This window comes from Bos indicus, chromosome 7 (genome assembly GCF_029378745.1).
Source record: "Bos indicus isolate NIAB-ARS_2022 breed Sahiwal x Tharparkar chromosome 7, NIAB-ARS_B.indTharparkar_mat_pri_1.0, whole genome shotgun sequence".
NCBI lineage: Eukaryota > Metazoa > Chordata > Mammalia > Artiodactyla > Bovidae > Bos > Bos indicus.
The window spans coordinates 90,343-118,035 of record NC_091766.1 but is presented as its reverse complement, the minus strand read 5'-3'; the positions used below and the strand labels follow the sequence as shown (position 1 = coordinate 118,035).

Sequence of the window (27,693 nt, the reverse complement as noted above, 5' to 3'; positions counted from 1 at the left end):
GTGCCTGTATTGCTATGAACTTTCCCCTTAGGACTGCTTTTACCGTGTCCCACAGGTTTTGGGTTGTTGTGTTTTCATTTTCATTCGTTTCTATGCAAATTTTGATTTCTTTTTTGATTTCTTCTGTGATTTGTTGGTTATTCAGCAGCGTGTTGTTCAGCCTCCATATGTTGGAATTTTTAATAGTTTTTCTCCTGTAACTGAGATCTAATCTTACTGCATTGTGGTCAGAAAAGATGCTTGGAATGATTTCTATTTTTTTGAATTTACCAAGGCTAGCTTTATGGCCCAGGATGTGATCTATCCTGGAGAAGGTTCCATGTGCGCTTGAGAAAAAGGTGAAATTCATTGTTTTGGGATGAAATGACCTATAGATATCAATTAGGTCTAACTGGTCTATTGTATCATTTAAAGTTTGTGTTTCCTTGTTAATTTTCTGTTTAGTTGATCTATCCATAGGTGTAAGTGGGGTATTAAAGTCTCCCACTATTATTGTGTTATTGTTAATTTCTCCTTTCATACTTGTTAGCATTTGTCTTATGTACTGTGGTGCTCCCGTGTTGGGTGCATATATATTTATAATTGTTATATCTTCTTCTTGGATTGATCCTTTGATCATTATGTAGTGACCTTCTTTGTCTCTTTTCACGGCCTTTGTTTTAAAGTCTATTTTATCTGATATGAGTATTGCTACTCCTGCTTTCTTTTGGTCCCTATTTGCATGGAAAATCTTTTTCCAACCCTTCACTTTCAATCTGTATGTGTCCCTTATTTGAGGTGGGTCTCTTGTAGACAACATATATAGGGGTCTTGTTTTTGTATCCATTCAGCCAGTCTTTGTCTTTTGGTTGGGGCATTCAACCCATTTACATTTAAGGAAATTATTGATAAGTATGATCCCATTGCCATTTGCTTTATTGTTTTGGGTTCGAGTTTATACACTGTTTTTGTGTTTCCTGTCTAGAGAAGATCCTTTAGCATTTGTTGGAGAGCTAGTTTGGTGGTGCTGAATTCTCTCAGCTTTTGATTGTCTGTAAAGCTTTTGATTTCTAGTTCATACTTGAATGAGATCCTTGCTGGGTATAGTAATCTGGGCTGTAGGTTATTTTCTTTCATCACTTTAAGTATGTTCTGCCATTCCCTTCTGGCCTGAAGACTTTCTATTGAAAGATCAGCTGTTATCCTTTTAAGAATCCCCTTGTGTGTTATTTGTTGTTTTTCCCTTGATGCTTTTAATATTTGTTCTTTGTGTTTGGTCTTTGTTAGTTTGATTAATATGTGTCTTGGTGTGTTTCGCCTTAGGCTTATCCTCTTTGGGACTCTCTGGGTTTCTTGGACTTGGGTGATTATTTCCTTCCCCATTTTAAGGACATTTTCAACTACTAGCTCCTCAAGTATTGTCGCATGGCCTTTCTTTTTGTCTTCTTCTTCTGGGACTCCTATGATTCTAATGTTGGTGTATTTAACATTTTCCCAGAGGTCTCTGAGTTTGTCATCATTTCTTTTAATTAGTCTTTCTTTTTTCCTCTCTGTTTCATTTATTTCTACCATTCTGTCTTCTACCTCACTTATCCTATTTTTGGCCTCTGTTATTCTACTGTTGGTTCACACCAGAGTATTTTTTATCTCATTTATTGCATTATTCATTATATATTGACTCTTTCATTTCTTCTAGGTCCTTGTTAAACCTTTCTTGCATCTTTTCAATCCTTGTCACCAAGCTATTTATTTGTAACTCCATTTTGTTTTCAAGATCTAGGATCATTTTCACTATCATTATTCAGAATTCTTTATCAAGTAGATTCCCTATCTCTTCCTCTTTTGTTTGGTTTGGTGGGCATTTATCCTATTCCTTCACCTGCTGGGTATTTCTCTGCCTTTTCGTCTTGTTTATATTACTGTGTTTGGGGTGGCTTTTCCATATTCTGGCAGTTTGTGATTCCTCTTTATTGTGGAGGTTCTTCACTGTGTGTGGGTTTGGATGAGTGGCTTGTCAAGGTTTCCTGGGTAGGGGAGCTTGTGTCAGTGTTTTGGTGGATGCAGCTGGATTTCTTCTCTCTGGAGTGCAAGGGAGTGTCCAGTAATGAGTTTTGAGATGTCAATAGTTTCGGTGTGACTTTGGGTAGCCTGTATATTGAAGTTCAAGGCCATGTTCCTGTGTTGCTGGAGAATTTGTGTGGTATGTTTTGCTCTGGAACTTGTTGGCCCTTGGGTGGTGCTTGGTTTCAGTGTAGGTATGGAGGCATTTGATGAGCTCCTATCGTTTAATGTTCCCTGAATTCAGGAGTTCTCTGGTGTTCTCAGGATTTGGACTTAAGCCTCCTGACTCTGGTTTTCAGTCTTATTCTTACAGTAGCCTCAAGACATGCATCTATACAGCACCAATGATAAAATATTTAGGTTAAAGATGAAAAGTTTCTCCAAATTGAGGGACACCAGGAGAGGTACACAGAGTTACATGGAGAAGAGAAGAGGGAAGAGGGAGATAGGGGTGACCAGGAGGAGAAGAGAGGGAATCAAAAGAGGAGAGAGCAAGCTAGCCAGTAATCACTTCCCTATGTGCTCTCCACAGTCTGGATCCCTCAGAGATGTTCATGGTGTTACACAGAGAATAGAAGATGGAGGAATGAGACAGAGGGGGCCAGGAGGATAAAAGGGGGACTCAAAAGGAGAGAGACAGATCTAGCCAGTAATCAGTTCCCTAAGTGTTCTCCACATCCCAGAAGACACAAAGAGAAACAGAGTTGGGTAGAGAAGAGAAGGGGGAGGGAGGAGATAGAGGTGACCTGGTGGAGAAAAAGGAGAGTCCAAAGGGGGAGAGAGCAGTCAAGCCAGTAATCTCGCTCCCGTCAGAATGGGTATTGAAGATTGGGTTCTTAAAGGTACAAAATTGATAAGAAATACCAAAAAACAAAGATTAAAAATCTAGAGTAGAGGCTGGATTCTCAGAAATACAATATTAAAGAAAAAAACAAAGTCACAAAAATTATAAAATTATATATGTGTGTGTGTGTGTGTGTGTGTATATATATATATATATATATATATATATATATATATATATATATATGGTTTGTTTTAAACAATAGTGTCTTTTTTTGCAAAATAATACTAGGTTATAAAATGAAAATTAAAGGAGTAATACAGGACTTAATTTTTTTTAATTTAAAAACTGATAATGGTAAAAATATATCTAGGACTTTCTCTGGTGTTGTGGACAGTGTGGGGTCAGTTCATTTTTAGGTAGTTCCTTAATCCGGCTTATACTTCTCATGATCTATAGGCCCCTTCCTATGTAGTTGGTGCTAACTACAGGGTTTTAATATATTGCACCTATCACTTCCAAAGCGGTTCCCTCGGTTTGTTTTAGCTTCTTCTGTTTGCTGGTCTCTTCAGTGTCTAATTTCTGTCCTGACCCAAGGGGGTGGTGGTGGTCACTTTTTTAGGCTCACTTGTTCAGTTGTGCTGTGGAGAGGGAGGAACACTGCGAAAAAAAAAAAAATATCACTGGCATGTGTGGGGAGTGCTCGCAGTGTCTTGGCCACACTGGGTTTGCCCCCACTTACTGCGTGTGTGCTTTCCCAGTCTATACTGCTTAGGCTTTAGCTTGCTTTGCCAGGAACTGTCTGAGTCTGTTCCTGAGCTGTATGCAGTTCCCAGGTCTAAGCCACTCAGGTTCAGGTTGTCGGTTACTCCAGAGGCAAAGACTTGGTTGGGCCTGCGTTTTGTGCTCTTCCCAGTTCCAAGCAGCTATGGTGACCAGGTGCTTGGTAAGCGCAGTCACCCGAGGTGAGGGCTGCAACTTATCACCTCCCCCGTCAGTTGTTGTTCAGTTTTCTGGGTGTACAACCAGCACACATTCTAGGTGTACCGTGCGTCTCTTCTGGGGAGCTGATCTCTGGCTGTGACCCTCCTGGCAGATTTCAACCATCCAGAATCCCAAGAAGTCTTGGTTAGTAATGAAGCCTGCTTGAAGTTTGGTAGAGGATGCCTCTCTGGGGCTGCAATTGCCCCCTTCCAGCTCTGGCTGCCCTTGCCTGCCTGTCTCTGGAGGGGGATGGGCCAGTCCGCAGCCAGTTAGCTCTGCTCAGTCCTTTGTTCTGTGAGCGGGCCTGGTGGTGTCTTAGGTTAGGGCTTTTCATGGGATAGCTATCCCACAGTCTGGGTTGCTGTCTCAAGTTCGTTCCCTCAGATTGCCCTCGGAGCATTCATGCCTGGTTCTTACCCTAAGCAATTCAGCCTGTGCCTCCCTGTCTGGCCCCTGCTAGCTAGTGGCAGATGCAAGGATCTTTACTGCTTCTCTGCTGGGAGTTGCCATTAGGCACGCAATCTGTGCATTTTAAATATTTATTCATTTTTCCTCCTGGTTATGTTGCCCTCTGAGGTTCCAAGGCTTACCACAGACTCGCCAGTGAGAATGTTTCCTGCTGTGGGGGAACTTCTCTATTTTAGGACTCCCTTCCTAGATGGATCTCCATCCCTACCTCTTGTCTCTCTTTTTATCTTTTATATTTTTTTCTTACCTCATTTAGAAGACAATGGGCTGCCTTTCTGCTTGCCTGATGTCCTCTGCCAGCATTCAGAAGTTGTTTTGTGGAATTTACTCAGCGTTCAAATGTTCTTTTGATGAATTTGTGGGGAAGAAAGTAATCTCCCTGTCCTATGCCTCCACCATCTTAGGACCGCCCCCTCTCAATAAAGCTTTTAAAATAAAAAAGATGTGATACACACACACACACACACACACACACAATGTAATTCTACTCAGCCACTTAAAAAGAATACAATTCTGCCATTTGCAGCAACATGCTTGAACCTAGAGATTATTATACTCAGTGAGATAAGTCAGACAGAGAAAGACATGTACTGTATAACATCATTTATATGTGGAATTTAAGCAATAATACAAACAAATGTATATGTGAAACAGAAACAGATCCAACAGACACAGAAAACAAACTTACAGTTACCAAAGGGAAGTGCAAGAGAGGAGGGACAAATCTGAAGTATTGGATTAACAGATACACACTACTATATGTAAAATAGATAAGCAACAAGGATATACTATGTAGCACAGGGAATTATACCAATGATTTTGTAATAATGTTCAATGGATTATAATCTGCAAAAATATGAATCACTTTGCTATAAACCTGAAGGTAACACAATATTGGAAATCAACTATACTTCAATTAAAAAAGTGTTTGTGCTTTAGATCTTGATAAAAATCCACATGGATTTTTAAACACAGAATGTGGTATGTGTGTATTTATACACACACACACACACACACACACACACACACAATAGAATATTTTCAACCATTAAAAAGAAGAAAATCTCATTTACAATGATATAGATAAACCAGAAAGACATTACTCTAGTTGAAATAAGCCAGAGAAATTTAAAGAGAAGCTGATTCTACAGAAATAGAGAGCAGAATGTGGTTGCCATGGGTTGGGCAAGGGTGAGGAGGGAGAAAAAGAATGATACAGGTCAAAGGGAACAAATTTTCAGTTATGAGAAGAGTAAGTTCTGAGCATCTAATAGTGATTACAGTTAATAACATGCTATTGTGTACTTAAAAGTCCTAGAAAGTAGATATTAGCATTCTCAGAACAACAAAGGGTTAATTATGTGAGGTGACGAATTTGTTAATTATATTGATCTTGATAATCATTTCACAAATGTATATCAAATCATGTTATCTACTTTAAACATATACAAGTATATTTGTTAAATTTTCCCAATTACTCTTCCGTAAAGTTTCAAAAAAACATTTAAAGACAAAGTCAGAATGACTTAATAATTATTGATAATAATAACAACTATTATTATTAATTCAGAATATTTATTAGGATTCTGTAAGTCTTCTCCTAGAGGAGCAGGGGAACAATGGTGAACAAAACAGCCGAAAGCTTTACTGTTGGGGAGTTTGCGTTTTAGTGGGAGACACATGATACACTAGTTAAAATACAACACTGCCTCTTGAGAAATTTGTATGCAGGTCAGGATGTAACATTTAGAACTGGACATGGAACAACAGACTGGTTCCAAATAGGAAAAGGAATACGTGAAGGCTGTATATTGTTACCCTGCTTATTTAACTTATATGCAGAGTACATCATGAGAAATGCTGGGATGGAGGAAGCACAAGCTGGAATCAAGATTGCTGCAAGAAATATCAATAACCTCAGATATGCAGATGACACCACCCTTATGGCAGAAAGTGAAGAGGAACTAAAAAGCCTCTTGATGGAAGTGAAAGAGGAGAGTAAAAAAGTTGGCTTAAAGCTCAACATTCAGAAAACGAAGATCATGGCATCTGGTCCCATCACTTCATGGGAAATAGATGGGCAAACAGTGGAAACAGTGTCAGACTTTATTTAGGGGGGTCGAAAATCACTGTAGATGGTGACTGCAGCCATGAAATTAAAAGACGCTTACTCCTTGGAAGAAAACTTATGACCAACCTAGATAGCATATTCAAAAGCAGAGACATTACTTTGCCAACTAAGGTCCGTCTAGTCAAGGCTATGGTTTTCCCTGTGGTCATGTATGGATGTGAGAGTTGGACTGTGAAGAAAGCTGAGTGCCAAAGAATTGATGCTTTTGAACTGTGGTGTTGGAGAAGACTCTTTAGAGTCCCTTGGACTGCAAGGAGACCCAACCAGTCCATTCTGAAGATCAGCCCTGGGATTTCTTTGGAAGGAATGATGCTAAAGCTGAAACTCCAGTACTCTGGCCACCTCATGCGAAGAGTTGACTCATTGGAAAAGACTTTGATGCTGGGACGGATTGGGGGCAGGAGGAGAAGGGGACGACAGAGGATGAGATGGCTGGATGGCGTCACTGACTCGATGGATGTGAGTGTGAGTGAACTCTGGGAGTTGGTGATGGACAGGGAGGCCTGGCGTGCTGCAATTCATGGGGTCGCAAAGAGTCGGACACGACTGAGCGACTGAACTAAACTGAACTGAACTGACAGAAAAAACCAAGTGCTATGAAGAGATAAAGGAATAGAGTCTGAAAAAGGCTGATCACCCACTTGGGGTGGGTGATCAGATAGCCTTTTTATAGTAAGGACATTTATCAGAAAGCAGAAGGAATAAAGCCAGTGAGCAGTTGCTCTACCAGGTGGGTAGGCAAACTTTGGAAATCTAAAGTACAGCTAAGGGGGAGGGGGCCTGGGTGGGGTGGTTTGTTACAGTGGGAGGGAGAAATTTCCTTTATTATATTGGGTTAGTAAAAAAAGTTCATTTAGGTTTTTCCATAAGAGCCCATGGAAAAATCCAAATGAACTTTTTGACCAATCCAATTGCATCTTTGGGAAAAATTATGACAAACCTAGGCAGCATATTAAAAAGGAGAGATGTCTTTTTGCTGACAAAGGTTCATATAGTCAAAGCTGTGGTTTTTCCAGTAGTCATGTATGGATGTGAGAGTTGGACCATAAGGAAGGCTGAGCACTGAAGAATTGATGCTTTCAAACTGGTGTTGGAGAAGACTCTTGAGAGTGCCTTGGACTGCAAGGAGATCAAACCAGTCAATCCTAAAGGAAATCACCCCTGAATATTCATTGGAAGGACTGATGCTGAAGCTGAAGCTCCAATACTTTGGCCACCTGATGTGAAGAGCCAACTCATTGGAAAAGACCTTGATACTAGGAAAGATTGAAATCAGAAGAAGAAGGTGACAGAGGATGAGATGTTTGCATTGCATCATCAACTCAATGGACATGAATTTGAGCAAACTCTGGGGGATACTGAAGGACAGGGAATCCTGGAGTGTTGCAGTCCAATGGGTTGCAAAGAGTCAGACACAACTGAGAGACTGAATAACAATAATGATATCTCCATTATTTCAGGTTCTGGTCATAATCATACGGGTAGTGGATCACTCATATAGTATATGTTTCTTGTGATCCTATAAACCACACTCTGGGCTCAGTGCTGTGGATGGTGGCTTATGACAAAATAAATATAAAAGTTCACCTTGTGAAGGATGAGTGCATGGTGTGTGTAGGCCAGGGACATCCTGTCCTGTTGTGGGGAGTTTGCCTGAGGAGGCTATGTTCTGGCTGAGAGGTAAAGGGTAAGAAGAGTTTTTGCTGCTGCTGCTGCTAAGTCGCTTCAGTCGATCTGACTCTGTGTGACACCATAGACGGCAACCCACCAGGCTCCCCCGTCCCTGGGATTCTCCAGGCAAGAACACTGGAATGGGTTGCCATTTCCTTCTCCAATGCATGAAAGTGAAAAGTGAAAGTGAATTTGCTCAGTCGTGTCCTACTCTTCGCAACCCCATGGACTGAAGCCTACCAGGTTCCTCTGTCCTCGGGATTCTCAAGGCAAGAGTACTGGAGTGGGGTGTCATTGCCTTACCAGCTGACAAATGGGAAAAGGGGAAAAGCATTATTCCAGGCAGAGGGAGCAGCACATGGGAAAGCCCTGTGGTCACAGGGAACATACAGGGTGCAGCTAAGAGCAGTGAAGTCTGACTGGAGGGACAGCAGGATGCTGTGGCAAAGGCAGAGAGCAGGGCTGTCCACCTGCAGCCTGGCTGAGGACTCGGACTGTGAATTGTGAGCAGCTGGAAGCTACCAAAGTATTTTAGGCCAGTTAAGAGTCCCAGAGCTCAGAGATTCCTTAAGACCTTGGGAAGAACAGTCAGTAGCTAGGAAGGTTTCAATGTGTCTCTACTTGTTCAGGTTTTCCTACAGGTTTATTTTGATCCACCCAGTGAAAAATTTTCCAGCTTTTAATTATCTAATGTAATAACATGAATGGGATTACACCAAGTAATAAAGTCTCAAATAATTCTCATTGTAAGATTAGTCCAAGTTATCTGTTTTTATGAGATCACATTTGTTTATTATCCAGAAATTCCAAATACATATTCTATGAAGAACTAGCCAGTGGTGCTAGTGGTAAAGAACCTGCATGCCAATGTAGGAGAAGTAAGAGACACAGGTTTGATCCTTTGTTTGGGAAGATCCCTGGAGGAGGGCATGACAACCCATTCCCTTATTCTTGCCTAGAGAATCCCATTGACAGAGGAGCCTGGAGGGCTACAGTCCATAAGGTCACAAAGAGTCAGATATGACTGAAGCAATTTAGCATACACCCACACATGAAGTAGCCTAAAATGTTTCTCAGAGTTTCAAACTCAACCCGTGTACACCCATGGTGGATTCATGTTGATGTATGACAAAACCAATACAATATTGTAAAGTAATTAGTCTCCAATTAAAATAAATAAATTTATATTAAAAAATTAAATCTCCTCTGAAAATGAAGTTGAAGGAATTATACAGTTTTAGACTCTGGAATTGGAGTAAAACATAGAGATAAAAAACAGAACCAAAGATTATATTTCGAGAGTATTTTCCATGAAAAGGATAATAAAGACCTGCCTAATAATGAATCAAATCAGATAAATAAATTTTATGAAACTTCTGTTCCATCACAATCAATCTAGTGCCCACAATCACTTATCTAGCAGCTGAGATTCACAATAAAGAATGCTCTGAGGCACTTTCTGTAAACATTGAGAAAGAACTTTCTTCTATTAAATAAGTTAATACCTGAGGAAACAAAGGCAAAAAGAAACAGCAAACTGATATGGGAAGATCAAGCTCATTAAACTCAGGGGAGCTTGAATGAGGCATTCCAGATTAAATTAATTGGCTTAGAGGAGTTTATAAAAATTACACAGAGATTACAGACTATCAACAACTTCAGATGTGCAAATGGCACCACTCTAATGGCAAGAACCTCTTGATGAGGGTGAAGAAGGAGACTGAAAACGCCTGCTTAAAACTAAATATTCAAAAAACAAAGATCATGGCATCCAGTCCCATCACTTCATGGAAAATAGAAGGAGAGAAGGTGTAAGCAGTGACAGATTTCCTCTTCTTGGGAAAGGAAGACTGTGGCCATGGAATTAGAAGATGACTGCTTCTTGGCAGGAAAGCCTAGACAAACCTACACAGCATGTTAAAAAGCAAAAACATCACCTTGCCGGCAAAGGTCTGTAAATCAAAGCTATGGTCTTCCCAGTAGTCACTACAGTTGTGAGAGCTGGACCATAAAGAAGCCAGAGCAACAAAGAATTGATTCTTTTGAACTGTGGTGCTGGAGAAGACTCTTGAGAGTCCCTTGGAGAGCAATGACATCAAACCAGTCAGTCTTAAAGGAAATCAACCTTGACTACTCATTGGATCACCACAAACTGTAGAAAATTCTTCAAGAGATGGGAATACCAGACCACCTGACCTGTCTCTTGAGAAATCTGTATGCAGCTCAGGAAGCAACAGTTAAAACTGGATATGGAACAACAGACAGGTTCCAAATAGGAAAAGGAGTACGTCAAGGTTGCATATTGTCACCCTGCTTATTCAACTTCTATGCAGAGTACATCATGAGAAACGCTGGGCTGGAAGAAGCACAAGCTGGAATCAAGATTGCTGGGAGAAATATCAATAACCTCAGATATGCAAATAACACCATCCTTATGGCAGAAAAGAAAGAACTGAAGAGTTTCTTTATGAAAGTGAAGGAGGAGAGTAAAAAAAGTTGGCTTAAAGCTCAGAAAACTAAGATCATGGCATCTGGCCCCATCACTTCATGGCAAATAGATAGTGAAACAATGACAGACTTTATTTTGGGGGGCTCCAAAATCACTTTGGATGGTGACTGAAGCCATAAAATTAAAAGACGTTTGCTCCTTGGAAGAAAAGTTATGATCAACCGAGACAGCACATTAAAAAGCAGAGACATTTCTTTGCCAACAAAAGTCCATCTAGTCAAGACTATGGTATTTTCAGTAGTCATGTATGGATGTGAGCTTTGGACTATAAAGAAAGCTGAGCACCGAAGAATTGATGCTTTTAAATTGTGGTGTTGCAGAAGACTCTTGAGAGTCCCTTGGATTGCAAGGAGAGCCAACCACTCCATCCTAGAGAAAATCAGTCCTGAATGTTCATTGGAAGGACTGATGTTGAAGCTGAAACTCCAATACTTTGACCACCTGGTGTGAAGAACTGACTGGAAAAGCCCCTGATGCTGGGAAAGAGTGAAGGCGGGAAGAGAAGGGGATGACAGAGGATAAGATGGTTGGATGGCATCACTGATGCAATGGACACGAAACTTGGGAAGACTCTAGGATATGGTGAGGGACAGGGAAGCCTGGTGTGTTGCAGTCCATGGAGTCACAAAGAATGAGATATGACTTGGCAACTGAACAAAAACAACAACTACAGAATGTGGAGGGGAGTAGGCATGAAGGTGCAAGTATCAAGGCAGAGACTGTGAAAGATATTGGTTTTACTTTTGTCCAATTCACAAACTCAGAGAAAACCTGAAGAGAAGGATATATTAAAATTAAAAAGTAGCTGGACTTGTGAAATGATGTATTAGTGACAATCTTAAATTTGAAACAATAAAAATGTAAGAGTTTATACAGACATTTCCAGTGCGTATCTTTAACATCACACATGACTCTCTACCTGGGGGCTTCCTCCCAGCCCCCACCCCAGGAGGCTAGGAGTGTCTAAAGGTCAGTGGAATAGTCCTCTACCACTTGTGGCTGGGAAAAGAAAAAAAATATTCCTACCTTTAATTTGGCATATAGGACCACTCTGAAATATTATATATATATCCCAGATCATAATATACACATCTGATTATTAATACTTCCTTACTGGCTATTTTCTCTTCTCTGTCTCATTCCCTCCCCAGCCCCCTAGTATTTCATGGGACCACCTGCTAAATAAACTTTTTCACTTAGATCGTTGTCTTTTGGAAAAACCCAAAGTGGACTTGGGAGTCTGGGGCAGGGAGAGCCGTTGAACCACTGGCTCCAAAAATGTCTTGTCCTAAGTTTCATTGGAAAGGACCATGGGCGAAACTCCATCTAGACCACCTATTGAATAAATAGGGAAAAGCCGCCTCCGCTCTCAAGGTCATGAGCGGCTGGGTCCCGGCCCACTAGGCCAGCAGTCTGCAGCGTCCGTGCGGCTCTCCCACCATGGCTTCGTCCGGCTCCTCCAGCACCTCACGCGGTACGTTCGCCCTCGGGTCCCTGGGGTCGGGTCACGTCTCGGGGGATCCGTGGATCGCCTCGGCCACGGGTTCACGGCAAACGTGTCCACCCACCACCGAGAACGGCAGGGACCGGCCGGCTGGGGCCACGGTTCCCAGGAGTCGGCTGTGCCCAAAGGGGCATCGTTTGTTCGTTTTGCTCCTTTGGCACACACGTGGCTTCTCCCTTCTCTTTTCTGGGAAGACGGTGTTGTTTGAAGGGGGTGGGGGTGGGGGGTGGGGGGGTGGGGGTTGCGGGGGCTGGGATGGGGCCCTTTATCCTCCTCTTCCTGCCGGAATGGGAGTCGGGGAGCTCTGGGGCTTGGCCTCCTTCAGTGGCTTTCTCACAACAATGGCCTGGTGCCTTCTGCCATTGAGGGTTGGGCTTCGCTTCGTTTCCCTTTCCTTTTCCGCTACTGGCGGCAAATATGGCCCGTGCTCGTGTTAGCCCGGAGAAGCCAGGTCCCCTCCCGTTGGCATCGTGATGGAGGGAAATGTGGGAGAAGCCCCATCCAGACGTTTCCCAGGCATCTCGACCAGACGGGTGGAAACATGCGGCGGGATAGTGTCGTGGTCTTCGTTGGGGGGGGGGGTGGGGGTGGGGGGGGGTGGGGGGTGGGGACTCTTTGCCGCCTTTGTTTTGGGGCTGGGTTTGGTTTCCTTTCTGCTTGCTCGCGTTTCTTGCATTCCGGCCTGGGTGGGGGTGGGTGTGGGGGCTACCGCCCCTTGCCTCTCAGCCTGGCTGTCGGGCTGTAGCCAAGCGACTTCCAAATGCACACCCCGTCCCCGGGCTCCCGGCTCTGCTCAGGCACAGGGGCAACTGCCCTGGGCGGGGAGCATGCTTGGGCTCCTCCGTCGAGTCCTCCACCAGGTGCTCTGGTCTGAGGCGCTTCCCTTTCTTCTCTTCTTCCACAGGCCCCATCGCCACAGGATCTCGAAGGAGGAGGCTCGTTCTGAAGCCGAGCCAGAAGGACGCCCTGCAAGCGCTCTTTCAACAGAACCCCTACCCTGGGATAGCGACCAGAGAACGACTGGCCCGAGAGCTCGGCATTGACGAAAGCAGAGTTCAGGTAGGCCCCCCGCCTCTCCACCCGTTCTCCCTTTCAAGGCTCTCCATGCCGATCCAAGGCAGCTGAAAGCATCTGGCGGCCTTTCTCCTGAGAAGGAATTCTCTCTGTTTGCCCCTAGGTCTGGTTTCAAAACCAACGTAGAAGACGGTCAAAGCAGAGCCGGCCGCCGTCTGAACACACGTGCGCCAAGAAGGGGAAGGGGGGCCAACGTCCACGCCCAGGCCACCGTCGCCACCTCCCCGACCTCAGTCTTCCTCTCAAGGTAAATTAGCCAGCGTTCTCTCCAAAGGCAAGTCCCCCAGAGGGGGTCCCGAACCCTCCCCCCTCTTGCCAGAGAATACTCTCTGCTGGTGGATGAGCACGGGAGGCCCAGAAACACCACGGGGGTGGGGGTGGGGGGTTAGGGGGGAGGGGGAGGGGGGTGAGGAGGAGGAGGAAACAGGGCTGTGTGGTTGCTGCCCCCATCAGTGTCCCAGATCGGGGCAAGACGCCCCCAGTCGGCGTGGGCGGGCCGCAGGGTTCCCCCTTTGCACCCCCTCCCCAGCCCCCGTCGGGAACCTTAGGCTCCGGCTGCCCGGGCAGCCTTGGCCGAGGACCATGCTTCAGGGCACTCGGCGGCAAGGCCGGAGGAGGAGAGAGACACCCAGGGACATGCGTGTGTGGGGAGTGTGCGTGCACACGCACGCGCCCACCAGGGACCCAGGCACGCGATCCATCTGTGGGTGTATTCCTTAGAGCCCTGCCCCGGCGGCAGAGCCACCTGTAGTGATTCAGGGGTGTGGCCTCTCCCTCCCCTCCACACCCTCTAGGGTGTCTGTGCCGTGAACGCCCCACGGGCCTTAACGTCCTCCCCTCTCGGTGTGTTCCTTTCGTTGGTAGAAGACTCGGCCAGAGAGGCCCGGAGAAAGAGGACAGTCATCTCTCCTTCTCAGACCAGGATCCTCGTGCAAGCCTTCACGAGGGATCGCTTCCCGGGGATTGCCGCCAGGGAGGAACTGGCCCGTCAGACGGGAATCCCAGAACCTCGCATCCAGGTAAGTTCTCCAGCCAGCGCACGGGCCCAGGACGTGGCCCAGGAGCAAGGAGGGTTCAGCCCTGCCAAGCGTCTGGAGCTGGATACACGTAGGCTGGGGCTGGGGCTGGGGCTTGGGGGGGAAGGGGCCGAAAGTCGGCGGCCTGAGTGGAGGGTTTTGGGCCGCTTCTGGCCGTGCGGGCACCCCTCATTTCCCAGGGCCAAGGGATTCGTTTGCAGAAAATGGCCCTGCAGAAGTCGCCCTGGGCCTGACAGACCAGAGGCCGGGCGGGCCGGGCGGGCTGTCGAACGGGCGCCGCCGCGGCGCCAGCACGGTGGGTGATCTGGACGGCCACGGCTTCTGATGTGCCTGTCTGCCTTTTGCTCCCCTAGATATGGTTTCAAAACCGAAGAGCTCGGCACCCCCAGCGGAGCCCAAGCGGGCCCGGCAACGGCCGGGCCCAGGGGCCAGGCGGCGCACCAGCCACGACGACGACTCCTGCTCCAGAGGACCGAAGGGCCCCACCCGCTGTCCAGAGCACCTCTCCTCCCCTTCGCCCCTCTCAGCCACAGGAGAGCATGCCACCCTTGGCTGCAGCTGCTCCTTTTGGGGCCCCCACTTTCTGGGTGCCCGGGGCTGCCTCTGGGGTCTGCGTGGGCCAGCCGTTGATGATCTTCGTGGTCCAGCCCAGCCCGGCGGCCCTCCAGCCAAGTGGGAGGCCACCGCCTCCTCCCCAGGGAGCAGCTCCCTGGGCCGCGTGCTCCCCTGCCGTCACGGCCCCCGGGCTGCCTGGGCAAGGGGCCATCCTGCCGCCTGGGCAGCCGGAGACACACATCCCGCGGTGGCCGGAGTCACCCTCCGGCGAAGGCACGGCCCCTCCGCTGGAGCCGCAGCCCCAGGCCCCCAGCCTTCCAAGCTCGACGAGCCTCCTAGATGAGCTCTTGGCGGCCACGGGCGTCCCGGACACGCAGGCGCCTTCCCCGGGGGCCGCTGCCGACGAAGGGGTGGGCCCTGCCCTCCCAGGGGCACCCAGCTTCCTAGACGAGCTCTTGGCGGCCACGGGCACCCCGGACACGCCGGGGCCTTCCCTGGGGCCCTCTGCCGATGAACGAGCACACCTCGCCCTCCCGGGCGAGCTCCTGGCTGCCGCGGGCCTCCCGGGCTCGCCGGGCCCTTCTCCGGGGTCCTCTCCTGTCGTCGCAGGGCCCCACCCAGCCCTCCCCGGGCCACCCAGCCTCCTAGAGGAAATCTTGGCTGCCACGGCCATCCAGGACACGCCCTGGTCTTCCCCGGGGTCCCCTGCGGGGGAAGAAGGAGTTGAGGCCACCCTGGAAACACCCCTCAGTGAGGACGAGTACCAGGCCCTCCTCGACATGCTGCCAGGCTCCCCAGGCCCTGGGGCTTAGAGGGAGAGGAAGGAAGGGGCCACCTTCTCCCCCTAGCCACGTTCAGGTCTCCTTGCCTGGGATGTGGGGCCACGGAGCTCGGGGAAAGGGAGGGAGGGTGGGTGGGTGGGTGGGAGCTGTTTTGTGTGGGAAGAGGAGAGAATACAGACGGGATGTCTACGGACAACCCTGGGGACAAACCCGAGTGCTGGACCTTTGGGAAGCTGGGCCCCGCCCCAAACGGGGACACCCTACCTGAAGCCTCAAGCCCTCCCTGCATGGCAGTGACCAAGGGGCTGCCTCAGAGGGAACATTCCATGGGCCCGGGAAAGAAACCCCGTGCCCGGCACAAGTTCTTTGTGTCTGGCTCTTCTGTCTTCTGGTCCCGTCTTTCCAGCAGTCCACACAGGAGAACTCCTTCCCTATGCCAGGGGCAGCAGAGGGAGGGGGAGCGGGAGACCGGGGAGTGCAAAGGTGGGAGGGTGGGAGGTGCCAGGTGGGAGGGGGCCGAGTGGGTGGGGGGCGCAGGGAGAGAGTTGGGGAAGGCTGAGTGGGAGAGCGGGAGAGGGAGGGAGGCGGGGGGAGTTGGGGACAGAGGGAGGGAGGGAGAGGGGGGTCGGGGGAGGGGGGGCAGAGCCCACGTCTGGTACTCAGCTTCAACCCCCTGCACACCCTGCAGGTATCCCTAGAATGCTGCTTCAGGGACACGTTTCCAGGGGGTTCAGGGTGCCTTGTCTGGGCGGGTATCCAGAGGTCAGATCCTCGGAGCCAGCAGTAGGGATCTACCCACACAACCGCTTTCATGACCAGACTCCCTGTCCATGTGTGCCCACATGCCCGGTCGTATATCTGCAAAGGCCCGTCATCTCCCTGTCTCTCTCTCTGACCCTCACAGTACAGTGACTCAGCTCGCACTACCACCAGCATCCTCCCGTAAACCGCAGACATACAGACATAAGTGCCTTATTGCAAACCCGTTCCTGAGTTTCACAGGCCCCATGGTTTTGAAGTACATACGAACGCCTGCCTGTTCTCACGTGAAGCCTCCTGGTGGGTTTAGAAGCCCGGGTGGCCAAAGAATACATCGGCCCAGACGGTGGGGTGGGGGCTGGGGGGGGTGGGGGCGGGGGGAGTAGGGGGGTGGTGTGCTGCTGTGGCTCATTCGTATCTTTTCAGTTCACTCTTTTCACCCTGTTCACAGCGCAAAGAGAAGTGCCTCTCATCGTCCATCCCCCGCGGTGCTTGACACCACCTTGTCCTCCTTTGTCTGCTCCGGCCTCCTGATTTCTTCCTCCTCCTCCTCCTCGCCGTCCTCCATGTCTTCGAGAAAGCACACGCTCTTTCCATGTCACCTTGTTGGCGCACGGGTGACGGCTCCATTGTGTCCAGAAGGTCCATGCTTCCTTCCGTGGCTTAGTGGAACCTCCTCCCTAACAGTGTGTGTGTGTGTGTATGTGTGTGTGGGGGGGGGGGGGAGGGAGGGAGGTTGTACACTGTCTGTCCCCTTTCGCGGGTATCTCCAGGGCACTTGGGCTGGGGGGGGGGGGTGGGCTGGGGAGACGTGGGCCTCAGGCTCCACATGAAGAAGCCCCAAATGGCATGAGCTGCTGTTTGAGACGCTGGCCCTTCACATCTCTGGCCGGAGCCTTGAGCTCCAGGCGGCTTAAAGCCCTGGGGGTGGTGGTCTGGGACTGCTGCAGGGAAAGGACGCCAAGAGGGCACGGAGGAGTTGGGGACGGGCGTGGGGAACGGAGGCAAGGAAAGCGAGGGATCTAGGTGGAGGCATTGGAGAGAGCATCCGGTGTCCCGCCATGCCTCGCAGGAGCCGTCGGGGGCAATTGAGGTCAAGGGACGTGTGGCATGTGAAAAGGCGGGAAAACCCAGAGCGGCTTGGAAGGCAAGGCAGGCTGGGCAAGGGGGCGTGGCCGGCCACGTCAAAGGGACCCCAGGGGAATTCCCGGGCCGTTAGCTCTCTGGGCACTGCTGACGGCCTCTGGGCCCGGGGTTGACCCCACCCGCTGCGTGGGAGGGCCACATACCAAAGCCCCCGAACTGCCCGCCCAGCCCAACGGTGGACCTTGGGGGTCTGGGGCACGGGCCGGGCCCGTGGAAGCCCACTGGCTCCACTGGATTCTTGTCCAGGGTCTCTCCTGCGAAAGAGGCCAGGGGCGTCCCCTCCATCTACGCACCCACCCCTATTTACATAAATAGGGGCGGAGCCGCCTCCCGCTCTCCAAGGTCCTGAGCGGCTGGGTCCCGGCCCACTAGGCCAGCAGTCTGCAGCGTCCGTGCGGCTCTCCCACCATGGCTTCGTCCGGCTCCTCCAGCACCTCACGCGGTACGTTCGCCCTCGGGTCCCTGGGGTCGGGTCACGTCTCGGGGGATCCGTGGATCGCCTCGGCCACGGGTTCACGGCAAACGTGTCCACCCACCACCGAGAACGGCAGGGACCGGCCGGCTGGGGCCACGGTTCCCAGGAGTCGGCTGTGCCCAAAGGGGCATCGTTTGTTCGTTTTGCTCCTTTGGCACACACGTGGCTTCTCCCTTCTCTTTTCTGGGAAGACGGTGTTGTTTGAAGGGGGTGGGGGTGGGGGGTGGGGGGTGGGGGTTGCGGGGGCTGGGATGGGGCCCTTTATCCTCCTCTTCCTGCCGGAATGGGAGTCGGGGAGCTCTGGGGCTTGGCCTCCTTCAGTGGCTTTCTCACAACAATGGCCTGGTGCCTTCTGCCATTGAGGGTTGGGCTTCGCTTCGTTTCCCTTTCCTTTTCCGCTACTGGCGGCAAATATGGCCCGTGCTCGTGTTAGCCCGGAGAAGCCAGGTCCCCTCCCGTTGGCATCGTGATGGAGGGAAATGTGGGAGAAGCCCCATCCAGACGTTTCCCAGGCATCTCGACCAGACGGGTGGAAACATGCGGCGGGATAGTGTCGTGGTCTTCGTTGGGGGGGGGTGGGGGTGGGGGGGGGTGGGGGGTGGGGACTCTTTGCCGCCTTTGTTTTGGGGCTGGGTTTGGTTTCCTTTCTGCTTGCTCGCGTTTCTTGCATTCCGGCCTGGGTGGGGGTGGGTGTGGGGGCTACCGCCCCTTGCCTCTCAGCCTGGCTGTCGGGCTGTAGCCAAGCGACTTCCAAATGCACACCCCGTCCCCGGGCTCCCGGCTCTGCTCAGGCACAGGGGCAACTGCCCTGGGCGGGGAGCATGCTTGGGCTCCTCCGTCGAGTCCTCCACCAGGTGCTCTGGTCTGAGGCGCTTCCCTTTCTTCTCTTCTTCCACAGGCCCCATCGCCACAGGATCTCGAAGGAGGAGGCTCGTTCTGAAGCCGAGCCAGAAGGACGCCCTGCAAGCGCTCTTTCAACAGAACCCCTACCCTGGGATAGCGACCAGAGAACGACTGGCCCGAGAGCTCGGCATTGACGAAAGCAGAGTTCAGGTAGGCCCCCCGCCTCTCCACCCGTTCTCCCTTTCAAGGCTCTCCATGCCGATCCAAGGCAGCTGAAAGCCTCTGGCGGCCTTTCTCCTGAGAAGGAATTCTCTCTGTTTGCCCCTAGGTCTGGTTTCAAAACCAACGTAGAAGACGGTCAAAGCAGAGCCGGCCGCCGTCTGAACACGTGCGCCAAGAAGGGGAAGGGGGGCCAACGTCCACGCCCAGGCCACCGTCGCCACCTCCCCGACCTCAGTCTTCCTCTCAAGGTAAATTAGCCAGCGTTCTCTCCAAAGGCAAGTCCCCCAGAGGGGGTCCCGAACCCTCCCCCTCTTGCCAGAGAATACTCTCTGCTGGTGGATGAGCACGGGAGGCCCAGAAACACCACGGGGGTGGGGGTGGGGGGTTAGGGGGGAGGTGGGGTGAGGAGGAGGAGGAAACAGGGCTGTGTGGTTGCTGCCCCCATCAGTGTCCCAGATCGGGGCAAGACGCCCCCAGTCGGCGTGGGCGGGCCGCAGGGTTCCCCCTTTGCACCCCCTCCCCAGCCCCCGTCGGGAACCTTAGGCTCCGGCTGCCCGGGCAGCCTTGGCCGAGGACCATGCTTCAGGGCACTCGGCGGCAAGGCCGGAGGAGGAGAGAGACACCCAGGGACATGCGTGTGTGGGGAGTGTGCGTGCACACGCACGCGCCCACCAGGGACCCAGGCACGCGATCCATCTGTGGGTGTATTCCTTAGAGCCCTGCCCCGGCGGCAGAGCCACCTGTAGTGATTCAGGGGTGTGGGCCTCTCCCTCCCCTCCACACCCTCTAGGGTGTCTGTGCCGTGAACGCCCCACGGGCCTTAACGTCCTCCCCTCTCGGTGTGTTCCTTTCGTTGGTAGAAGACTCGGCCAGAGAGGCCCGGAGAAAGAGGACAGTCATCTCTCCTTCTCAGACCAGGATCCTCGTGCAAGCCTTCACGAGGGATCGCTTCCCGGGGATTGCCGCCAGGGAGGAACTGGCCCGTCAGACGGGAATCCCAGAACCTCGCATCCAGGTAAGTTCTCCAGCCAGCGCACGGGCCCAGGACGTGGCCCAGGAGCAAGGAGGGTTCAGCCCTGCCAAGCGTCTGGAGCTGGATACACGTAGGCTGGGGCTGGGGCTGGGGCTTGGGGGGGAAGGGGCCGAAAGTCGGCGGCCTGAGTGGAGGGTTTTGGGCCGCTTCTGGCCGTGCGGGCACCCCTCATTTCCCAGGGCCAAGGGATTCGTTTGCAGAAAATGGCCCTGCAGAAGTCGCCCTGGGCCTGACAGACCAGAGGCCGGGCGGCCGGGCGGGCTGTCGAACGGGCGCCGCCGCGGCGCCAGCACGGTGGGTGATCTGGACGGCCACGGCTTCTGATGTGCCTGTCTGCCTTTTGCTCCCCTAGATATGGTTTCAAAACCGAAGAGCTCGGCACCCCCAGCGGAGCCCAAGCGGGCCCGGCAACGGCCGGGCCCAGGGGCCAGGCGGCGCACCAGCCACGACGACGACTCCTGCTCCAGAGGACCGAAGGGCCCCACCCGCTGTCCAGAGCACCTCTCCTCCCCTTCGCCCCTCTCAGCCACAGGAGAGCATGCCACCCTTGGCTGCAGCTGCTCCTTTTGGGGCCCCCACTTTCTGGGTGCCCGGGGCTGCCTCTGGGGTCTGCGTGGGCCAGCCGTTGATGATCTTCGTGGTCCAGCCCAGCCCGGCGGCCCTCCAGCCAAGTGGGAGGCCACCGCCTCCTCCCCAGGGAGCAGCTCCCTGGGCCGCGTGCTCCCCTGCCGTCACGGCCCCCGGGCTGCCTGGGCAAGGGGCCATCCTGCCGCCTGGGCAGCCGGAGACACACATCCCGCGGTGGCCGGAGTCACCCTCCGGCGAAGGCACGGCCCCTCCGCTGGAGCCGCAGCCCCAGGCCCCCAGCCTTCCAAGCTCGACGAGCCTCCTAGATGAGCTCTTGGCGGCCACGGGCGTCCCGGACACGCAGGCGCCTTCCCCGGGGGCCGCTGCCGACGAAGGGGTGGGCCCTGCCCTCCCAGGGGCACCCAGCTTCCTAGACGAGCTCTTGGCGGCCACGGGCACCCCGGACACGCCGGGGCCTTCCCTGGGGCCCTCTGCCGATGAACGAGCACACCTCGCCCTCCCGGGCGAGCTCCTGGCTGCCGCGGGCCTCCCGGGCTCGCCGGGCCCTTCTCCGGGGTCCTCTCCTGTCGTCGCAGGGCCCCACCCAGCCCTCCCCGGGCCACCCAGCCTCCTAGAGGAAATCTTGGCTGCCACGGCCATCCAGGACACGCCCTGGTCTTCCCCGGGGTCCCCTGCGGGGGAAGAAGGAGTTGAGGCCACCCTGGAAACACCCCTCAGTGAGGACGAGTACCAGGCCCTCCTCGACATGCTGCCAGGCTCCCCAGGCCCTGGGGCTTAGAGGGAGAGGAAGGAAGGGGCCACCTTCTCCCCCTAGCCACGTTCAGGTCTCCTTGCCTGGGATGTGGGGCCACGGAGCTCGGGGAAAGGGAGGGAGGGTGGGTGGGTGGGTGGGAGCTGTTTTGTGTGGGAAGAGGAGAGAATACAGACGGGATGTCTACGGACAACCCTGGGGACAAACCCGAGTGCTGGACCTTTGGGAAGCTGGGCCCCGCCCCAAACGGGGACACCCTACCTGAAGCCTCAAGCCCTCCCTGCATGGCAGTGACCAAGGGGCTGCCTCAGAGGGAACATTCCATGGGCCCGGGGAAAGAAACCCCGTGCCCGGCACAAGTTCTTTGTGTCTGGCTCTTCTGTCTTCTGGTCCCGTCTTTCCAGCAGTCCACACAGGAGAACTCCTTCCCTATGCCAGGGGCAGCAGAGGGAGGGGGAGCGGGAGACCGGGGAGTGCAAAGGTGGGAGGGGGCCGAGTGGGTGGGGGGCGCAGGGAGAGAGTTGGGGAAGGCTGAGTGGGAGAGCGGGAGAGGGAGGGAGGCGGGGGAGTTGGGGACAGAGGGAGGGAGGGAGAGGGGGGTCGGGGGAGGGGGTGGGGGTGGGGGTGGGCAGAGCCCGCGTCTGGGACTCAGCTTCAAGCCCCCGGCACGCCCTGCAGGTATCCCTAGAATGCTGCGTCAGGGACACGTTTCCCTGGGTTTCAAGGTGCCTCCTCTGGGCGGGTGTCCGGAGGTCAGATCCTCGGAGCCAGCAGTAGGGACCTACCCACACAACCGCTTTCACGACCAGACTCCCTGTCCATGTGTGCCCACATGCCCGGTCGTATATCTGCAAAGGCCCGTCATCTCCCTGTCTCTCTCTCTGACCCTCACAGTACAGTGACTCAGCTCGCCCTGCCGCCAGCATCCTCCCGTCACCGGCAGACATACAGACAGACATACGTGCTTTACTTGCAAACCCGTTCCTGAGTTTCACAGGCCCCATGGTTTTGAAGTACATACGAACGCCTGCCTGTTCTCACGTGAAGCCCCGTGGTGGGTTTAGAAGCCCGGCTGGCCAAAGAATACATCGGCCCAGACGGTGGGGTGGGGGCAGGGGGAGTTGGGGGCGGGGGGGGGGTGGGGTGCGGTGGTGGTGTGCTGCTGTGGCTCGTTCGTTTCTTTTCAGTTCACTCTTTTCACCCTGTTCACCGCGCAAAGAGAAGTGCCTCTCATCGTCCATCCCCCGCGGTGCTTGACACCGCCTTCTTCCTCCTTTGTCTGCTCCGGCCTCCTGATTTCCTCCTCCTCCTCGCCGCCCTCCATGTCTTCGAGAAAGCACACGCTCTTTCCATGTCACCTTGTTGGCGCACGGGTGACGGCTCCGTTGTGTCCAGAACGTCCATGCTTCCTTCCTTGGCTTAGTGGAACCTCCTCCCTAACAGAGTGTGTGTGTGTGTGTGTGTGTGTGTGTGTGTGTGTGTGTGTGTGTGTTGGGGGGGGGGGCGCGCGGGGGTAGGTTGTACACTGTCTGTCCCCTTTCGCGGGTATCTCCAGGGCACTTGGGCTGGGGGGTGGGCTGGGGAGACGCGGGCCTCAGGCTCCACATGAAGAAGCCCCAAATGGCATGAGCTGCTGTTTGAGACGCTGGCCCTTCACATCTCTGGCCGGAGCCTTGAGCTCCAGGCGGCTCAAAGCCCTGGGGGTGGTGGTCTGGGACTGCTGCAGGGAAAGGACGCCAAGAGGGCACGGAGGAGTTGGGGAGGGGCGTGGGGAACGGAGGCAAGGAAAGCGAGGGATCTAGGTGGAGGCATTGGAGAGAGCATCGGGTGTCCCGCCATGCCTCGCAGGAGCCGGCGGGGGCAATTGAGGTCAAGGGACGTGTGGAATGTGAAAAGGCGGGAAAACCCAGAGCGGCTTGGAAGGCAAGGCAGGCTGGGCAAGGGGGCGTGGCCGGCCACGTCAAAGGGACCCCAGGGGAATTCCCGGGCAGTTAGCTCTCTGGGCACTGCTGACGGCCCCTGGGCCCGGGGTTGACCCCACCCGCTGCGTGGGAGGGCCACAAACCAAAGCCCCCGAACTGCCCGCCCAGCCCAACGGTGGACCTTGGGGGTCTGGGGCACGGGCCGGGCCCGTGGAAGCCCACTGGCTCCACTGGATTCTTGTCCAGGGTCTCTCCTGCGAAAGAGGCCAGGGGCGTCCCCTCCATCTACGCACCCACCCCTATTTACATAAATAGGGGCGGAGCCGCCTCCCGCTCTCCAAGGTCCTGAGCGGCTGGGTCCCGGCCCACTAGGCCAGCAGTCTGCAGCGTCCGTGCGGCTCTCCCACCATGGCTTCGTCCGGCTCCTCCAGCACCTCACGCGGTACGTTCGCCCTCGGGTCCCTGGGGTCGGGTCACGTCTCGGGGGATCCGTGGATCGCCTCGGCCACGGGTTCACGGCAAACGTGTCCACCCACCACCGAGAACGGCAGGGACCGGCCGGCTGGGGCCACGGTTCCCAGGAGTCGGCTGTGCCCAAAGGGGCATCGTTTGTTCGTTTTGCTCCTTTGGCACACACGTGGCTTCTCCCTTCTCTTTTCTGGGAAGACGGTGTTGTTTGAAGGGGGTGGGGGTGGGGGTGGGGTGGGGGGTGGGGGTTGCGGGGGCTGGGATGGGGCCCTTTATCCTCCTCTTCCTGCCGGAATGGGAGTCGGGGAGCTCTGGGGCTTGGCCTCCTTCAGTGGCTTTCTCACAACAATGGCCTGGTGCCTTCTGCCATTGAGGGTTGGGCTTCGCTTCGTTTCCCTTTCCTTTTCCGCTACTGGCGGCAAATATGGCCCGTGCTCGTGTTAGCCCGGAGAAGCCAGGTCCCCTCCCGTTGGCATCGTGATGGAGGGAAATGTGGGAGAAGCCCCATCCAGACGTTTCCCAGGCATCTCGACCAGACGGGTGGAAACATGCGGCGGGATAGTGTCGTGGTCTTCGTTGGGGGGGGGGTGGGGGTGGGGGGGGGGTGGGGGGTGGGGACTCTTTGCCGCCTTTGTTTTGGGGCTGGGTTTGGTTTCCTTTCTGCTTGCTCGCGTTTCTTGCATTCCGGCCTGGGTGGGGGTGGGTGTGGGGGCTACCGCCCCTTGCCTCTCAGCCTGGCTGTCGGGCTGTAGCCAAGCGACTTCCAAATGCACACCCCGTCCCCGGGCTCCCGGCTCTGCTCAGGCACAGGGGCAACTGCCCTGGGCGGGGAGCATGCTTGGGCTCCTCCGTCGAGTCCTCCACCAGGTGCTCTGGTCTGAGGCGCTTCCCTTTCTTCTCTTCTTCCACAGGCCCCATCGCCACAGGATCTCGAAGGAGGAGGCTCGTTCTGAAGCCGAGCCAGAAGGACGCCCTGCAAGCGCTCTTTCAACAGAACCCCTACCCTGGGATAGCGACCAGAGAACGACTGGCCCGAGAGCTCGGCATTGACGAAAGCAGAGTTCAGGTAGGCCCCCCGCCTCTCCACCCGTTCTCCCTTTCAAGGCTCTCCATGCCGATCCAAGGCAGCTGAAAGCATCTGGCGGCCTTTCTCCTGAGAAGGAATTCTCTCTGTTTGCCCCTAGGTCTGGTTTCAAAACCAACGTAGAAGACGGTCAAAGCAGAGCCGGCCGCCGTCTGAACACGTGCGCCAAGAAGGGGAAGGGGGGCCAACGTCCACGCCCAGGCCACCGTCGCCACCTCCCCGACCTCAGTCTTCCTCTCAAGGTAAATTAGCCAGCGTTCTCTCCAAAGGCAAGTCCCCCAGAGGGGGTCCCGAACCCTCCCCCCTCTTGCCAGAGAATACTCTCTGCTGGTGGATGAGCACGGGAGGCCCAGAAACACCACGGGGGTGGGGGTGGGGGGTTAGGGGGGAGGGGGAGGGGGGTGAGGAGGAGGAGGAAACAGGGCTGTGTGGTTGCTGCCCCCATCAGTGTCCCAGATCGGGGCAAGACGCCCCCAGTCGGCGTGGGCGGGCCGCAGGGTTCCCCCTTTGCACCCCCTCCCCAGCCCCCGTCGGGAACCTTAGGCTCCGGCTGCCCGGGCAGCCTTGGCCGAGGACCATGCTTCAGGGCACTCGGCGGCAAGGCCGGAGGAGGAGAGAGACACCCAGGGACATGCGTGTGTGGGGAGTGTGCGTGCACACGCACGCGCCCACCAGGGACCCAGGCACGCGATCCATCTGTGGGTGTATTCCTTAGAGCCCTGCCCCGGCGGCAGAGCCACCTGTAGTGATTCAGGGGTGTGGGCCTCTCCCTCCCCTCCACACCCTCTAGGGTGTCTGTGCCGTGAACGCCCCACGGGCCTTAACGTCCTCCCCTCTCGGTGTGTTCCTTTCGTTGGTAGAAGACTCGGCCAGAGAGGCCCGGAGAAAGAGGACAGTCATCTCTCCTTCTCAGACCAGGATCCTCGTGCAAGCCTTCACGAGGGATCGCTTCCCGGGGATTGCCGCCAGGGAGGAACTGGCCCGTCAGACGGGAATCCCAGAACCTCGCATCCAGGTAAGTTCTCCAGCCAGCGCACGGGCCCAGGACGTGGCCCAGGAGCAAGGAGGGTTCAGCCCTGCCAAGCGTCTGGAGCTGGATACACGTAGGCTGGGGCTGGGGCTGGGGCTTGGGGGGGAAGGGGCCGAAAGTCGGCGGCCTGAGTGGAGGGTTTTGGGCCGCTTCTGGCCGTGCGGGCACCCCTCATTTCCCAGGGCCAAGGGATTCGTTTGCAGAAAATGGCCCTGCAGAAGTCGCCCTGGGCCTGACAGACCAGAGGCCGGGCGGCCGGGCGGGCTGTCGAACGGGCGCCGCCGCGGCGCCAGCACGGTGGGTGATCTGGACGGCCACGGCTTCTGATGTGCCTGTCTGCCTTTTGCTCCCCTAGATATGGTTTCAAAACCGAAGAGCTCGGCACCCCCAGCGGAGCCCAAGCGGGCCCGGCAACGGCCGGGCCCAGGGGCCAGGCGGCGCACCAGCCACGACGACGACTCCTGCTCCAGAGGACCGAAGGGCCCCACCCGCTGTCCAGAGCACCTCTCCTCCCCTTCGCCCCTCTCAGCCACAGGAGAGCATGCCACCCTTGGCTGCAGCTGCTCCTTTTGGGGCCCCCACTTTCTGGGTGCCCGGGGCTGCCTCTGGGGTCTGCGTGGGCCAGCCGTTGATGATCTTCGTGGTCCAGCCCAGCCCGGCGGCCCTCCAGCCAAGTGGGAGGCCACCGCCTCCTCCCCAGGGAGCAGCTCCCTGGGCCGCGTGCTCCCCTGCCGTCACGGCCCCCGGGCTGCCTGGGCAAGGGGCCATCCTGCCGCCTGGGCAGCCGGAGACACACATCCCGCGGTGGCCGGAGTCACCCTCCGGCGAAGGCACGGCCCCTCCGCTGGAGCCGCAGCCCCAGGCCCCCAGCCTTCCAAGCTCGACGAGCCTCCTAGATGAGCTCTTGGCGGCCACGGGCGTCCCGGACACGCAGGCGCCTTCCCCGGGGGCCGCTGCCGACGAAGGGGTGGGCCCTGCCCTCCCAGGGGCACCCAGCTTCCTAGACGAGCTCTTGGCGGCCACGGGCACCCCGGACACGCCGGGGCCTTCCCTGGGGCCCTCTGCCGATGAACGAGCACACCTCGCCCTCCCGGGCGAGCTCCTGGCTGCCGCGGGCCTCCCGGGCTCGCCGGGCCCTTCTCCGGGGTCCTCTCCTGTCGTCGCAGGGCCCCACCCAGCCCTCCCCGGGCCACCCAGCCTCCTAGAGGAAATCTTGGCTGCCACGGCCATCCAGGACACGCCCTGGTCTTCCCCGGGGTCCCCTGCGGGGGAAGAAGGAGTTGAGGCCACCCTGGAAACACCCCTCAGTGAGGACGAGTACCAGGCCCTCCTCGACATGCTGCCAGGCTCCCCAGGCCCTGGGGCTTAGAGGGAGAGGAAGGAAGGGGCCACCTTCTCCCCCTAGCCACGTTCAGGTCTCCTTGCCTGGGATGTGGGGCCACGGAGCTCGGGGAAAGGGAGGGAGGGTGGGTGGGTGGGTGGGAGCTGTTTTGTGTGGGAAGAGGAGAGAATACAGACGGGATGTCTACGGACAACCCTGGGGACAAACCCGAGTGCTGGACCTTTGGGAAGCTGGGCCCCGCCCCAAACGGGGACACCCTACCTGAAGCCTCAAGCCCTCCCTGCATGGCAGTGACCAAGGGGCTGCCTCAGAGGGAACATTCCATGGGCCCGGGGAAAGAAACCCCGTGCCCGGCACAAGTTCTTTGTGTCTGGCTCTTCTGTCTTCTGGTCCCGTCTTTCCAGCAGTCCACACAGGAGAACTCCTTCCCTATGCCAGGGGCAGCAGAGGGAGGGGGAGCGGGAGACCGGGGAGTGCAAAGGTGGGAGGGT

The 27,693-nt window shown here is 54.8% G+C and overlaps 2 protein-coding genes across 2 annotated transcripts; both read left to right on the top strand.

The window, feature by feature from the left end:
* The first annotated feature begins 17,852 nt into the window (after positions 1-17,852).
* LOC139183880 (double homeobox protein 4-like protein 4) lies at positions 17,853-21,383 on the top strand. The gene is made up of 7 exons (XM_070792184.1): positions 17,853-17,886; positions 18,818-18,972; positions 19,528-19,632; positions 19,775-20,087; positions 20,197-20,311; positions 20,370-20,424; positions 20,544-21,383. The coding sequence occupies exons 1-7, from the start codon at positions 17,853-17,855 to the stop codon at positions 21,381-21,383; spliced, it is 1,617 nt and encodes a 538-aa protein (XP_070648285.1).
* A 2,303-nt stretch (positions 21,384-23,686) lies between these two features.
* On the top strand, positions 23,687-27,229 carry LOC139183879 (double homeobox protein 4-like protein 4). The gene is made up of 7 exons (XM_070792183.1): positions 23,687-23,720; positions 24,658-24,812; positions 25,374-25,478; positions 25,621-25,933; positions 26,043-26,157; positions 26,216-26,270; positions 26,390-27,229. Exons 1-7 carry the CDS (start codon positions 23,687-23,689, stop codon positions 27,227-27,229), a joined length of 1,617 nt encoding a protein of 538 aa, XP_070648284.1.
* Positions 27,230-27,693: the final 464 nt, after the last annotated feature.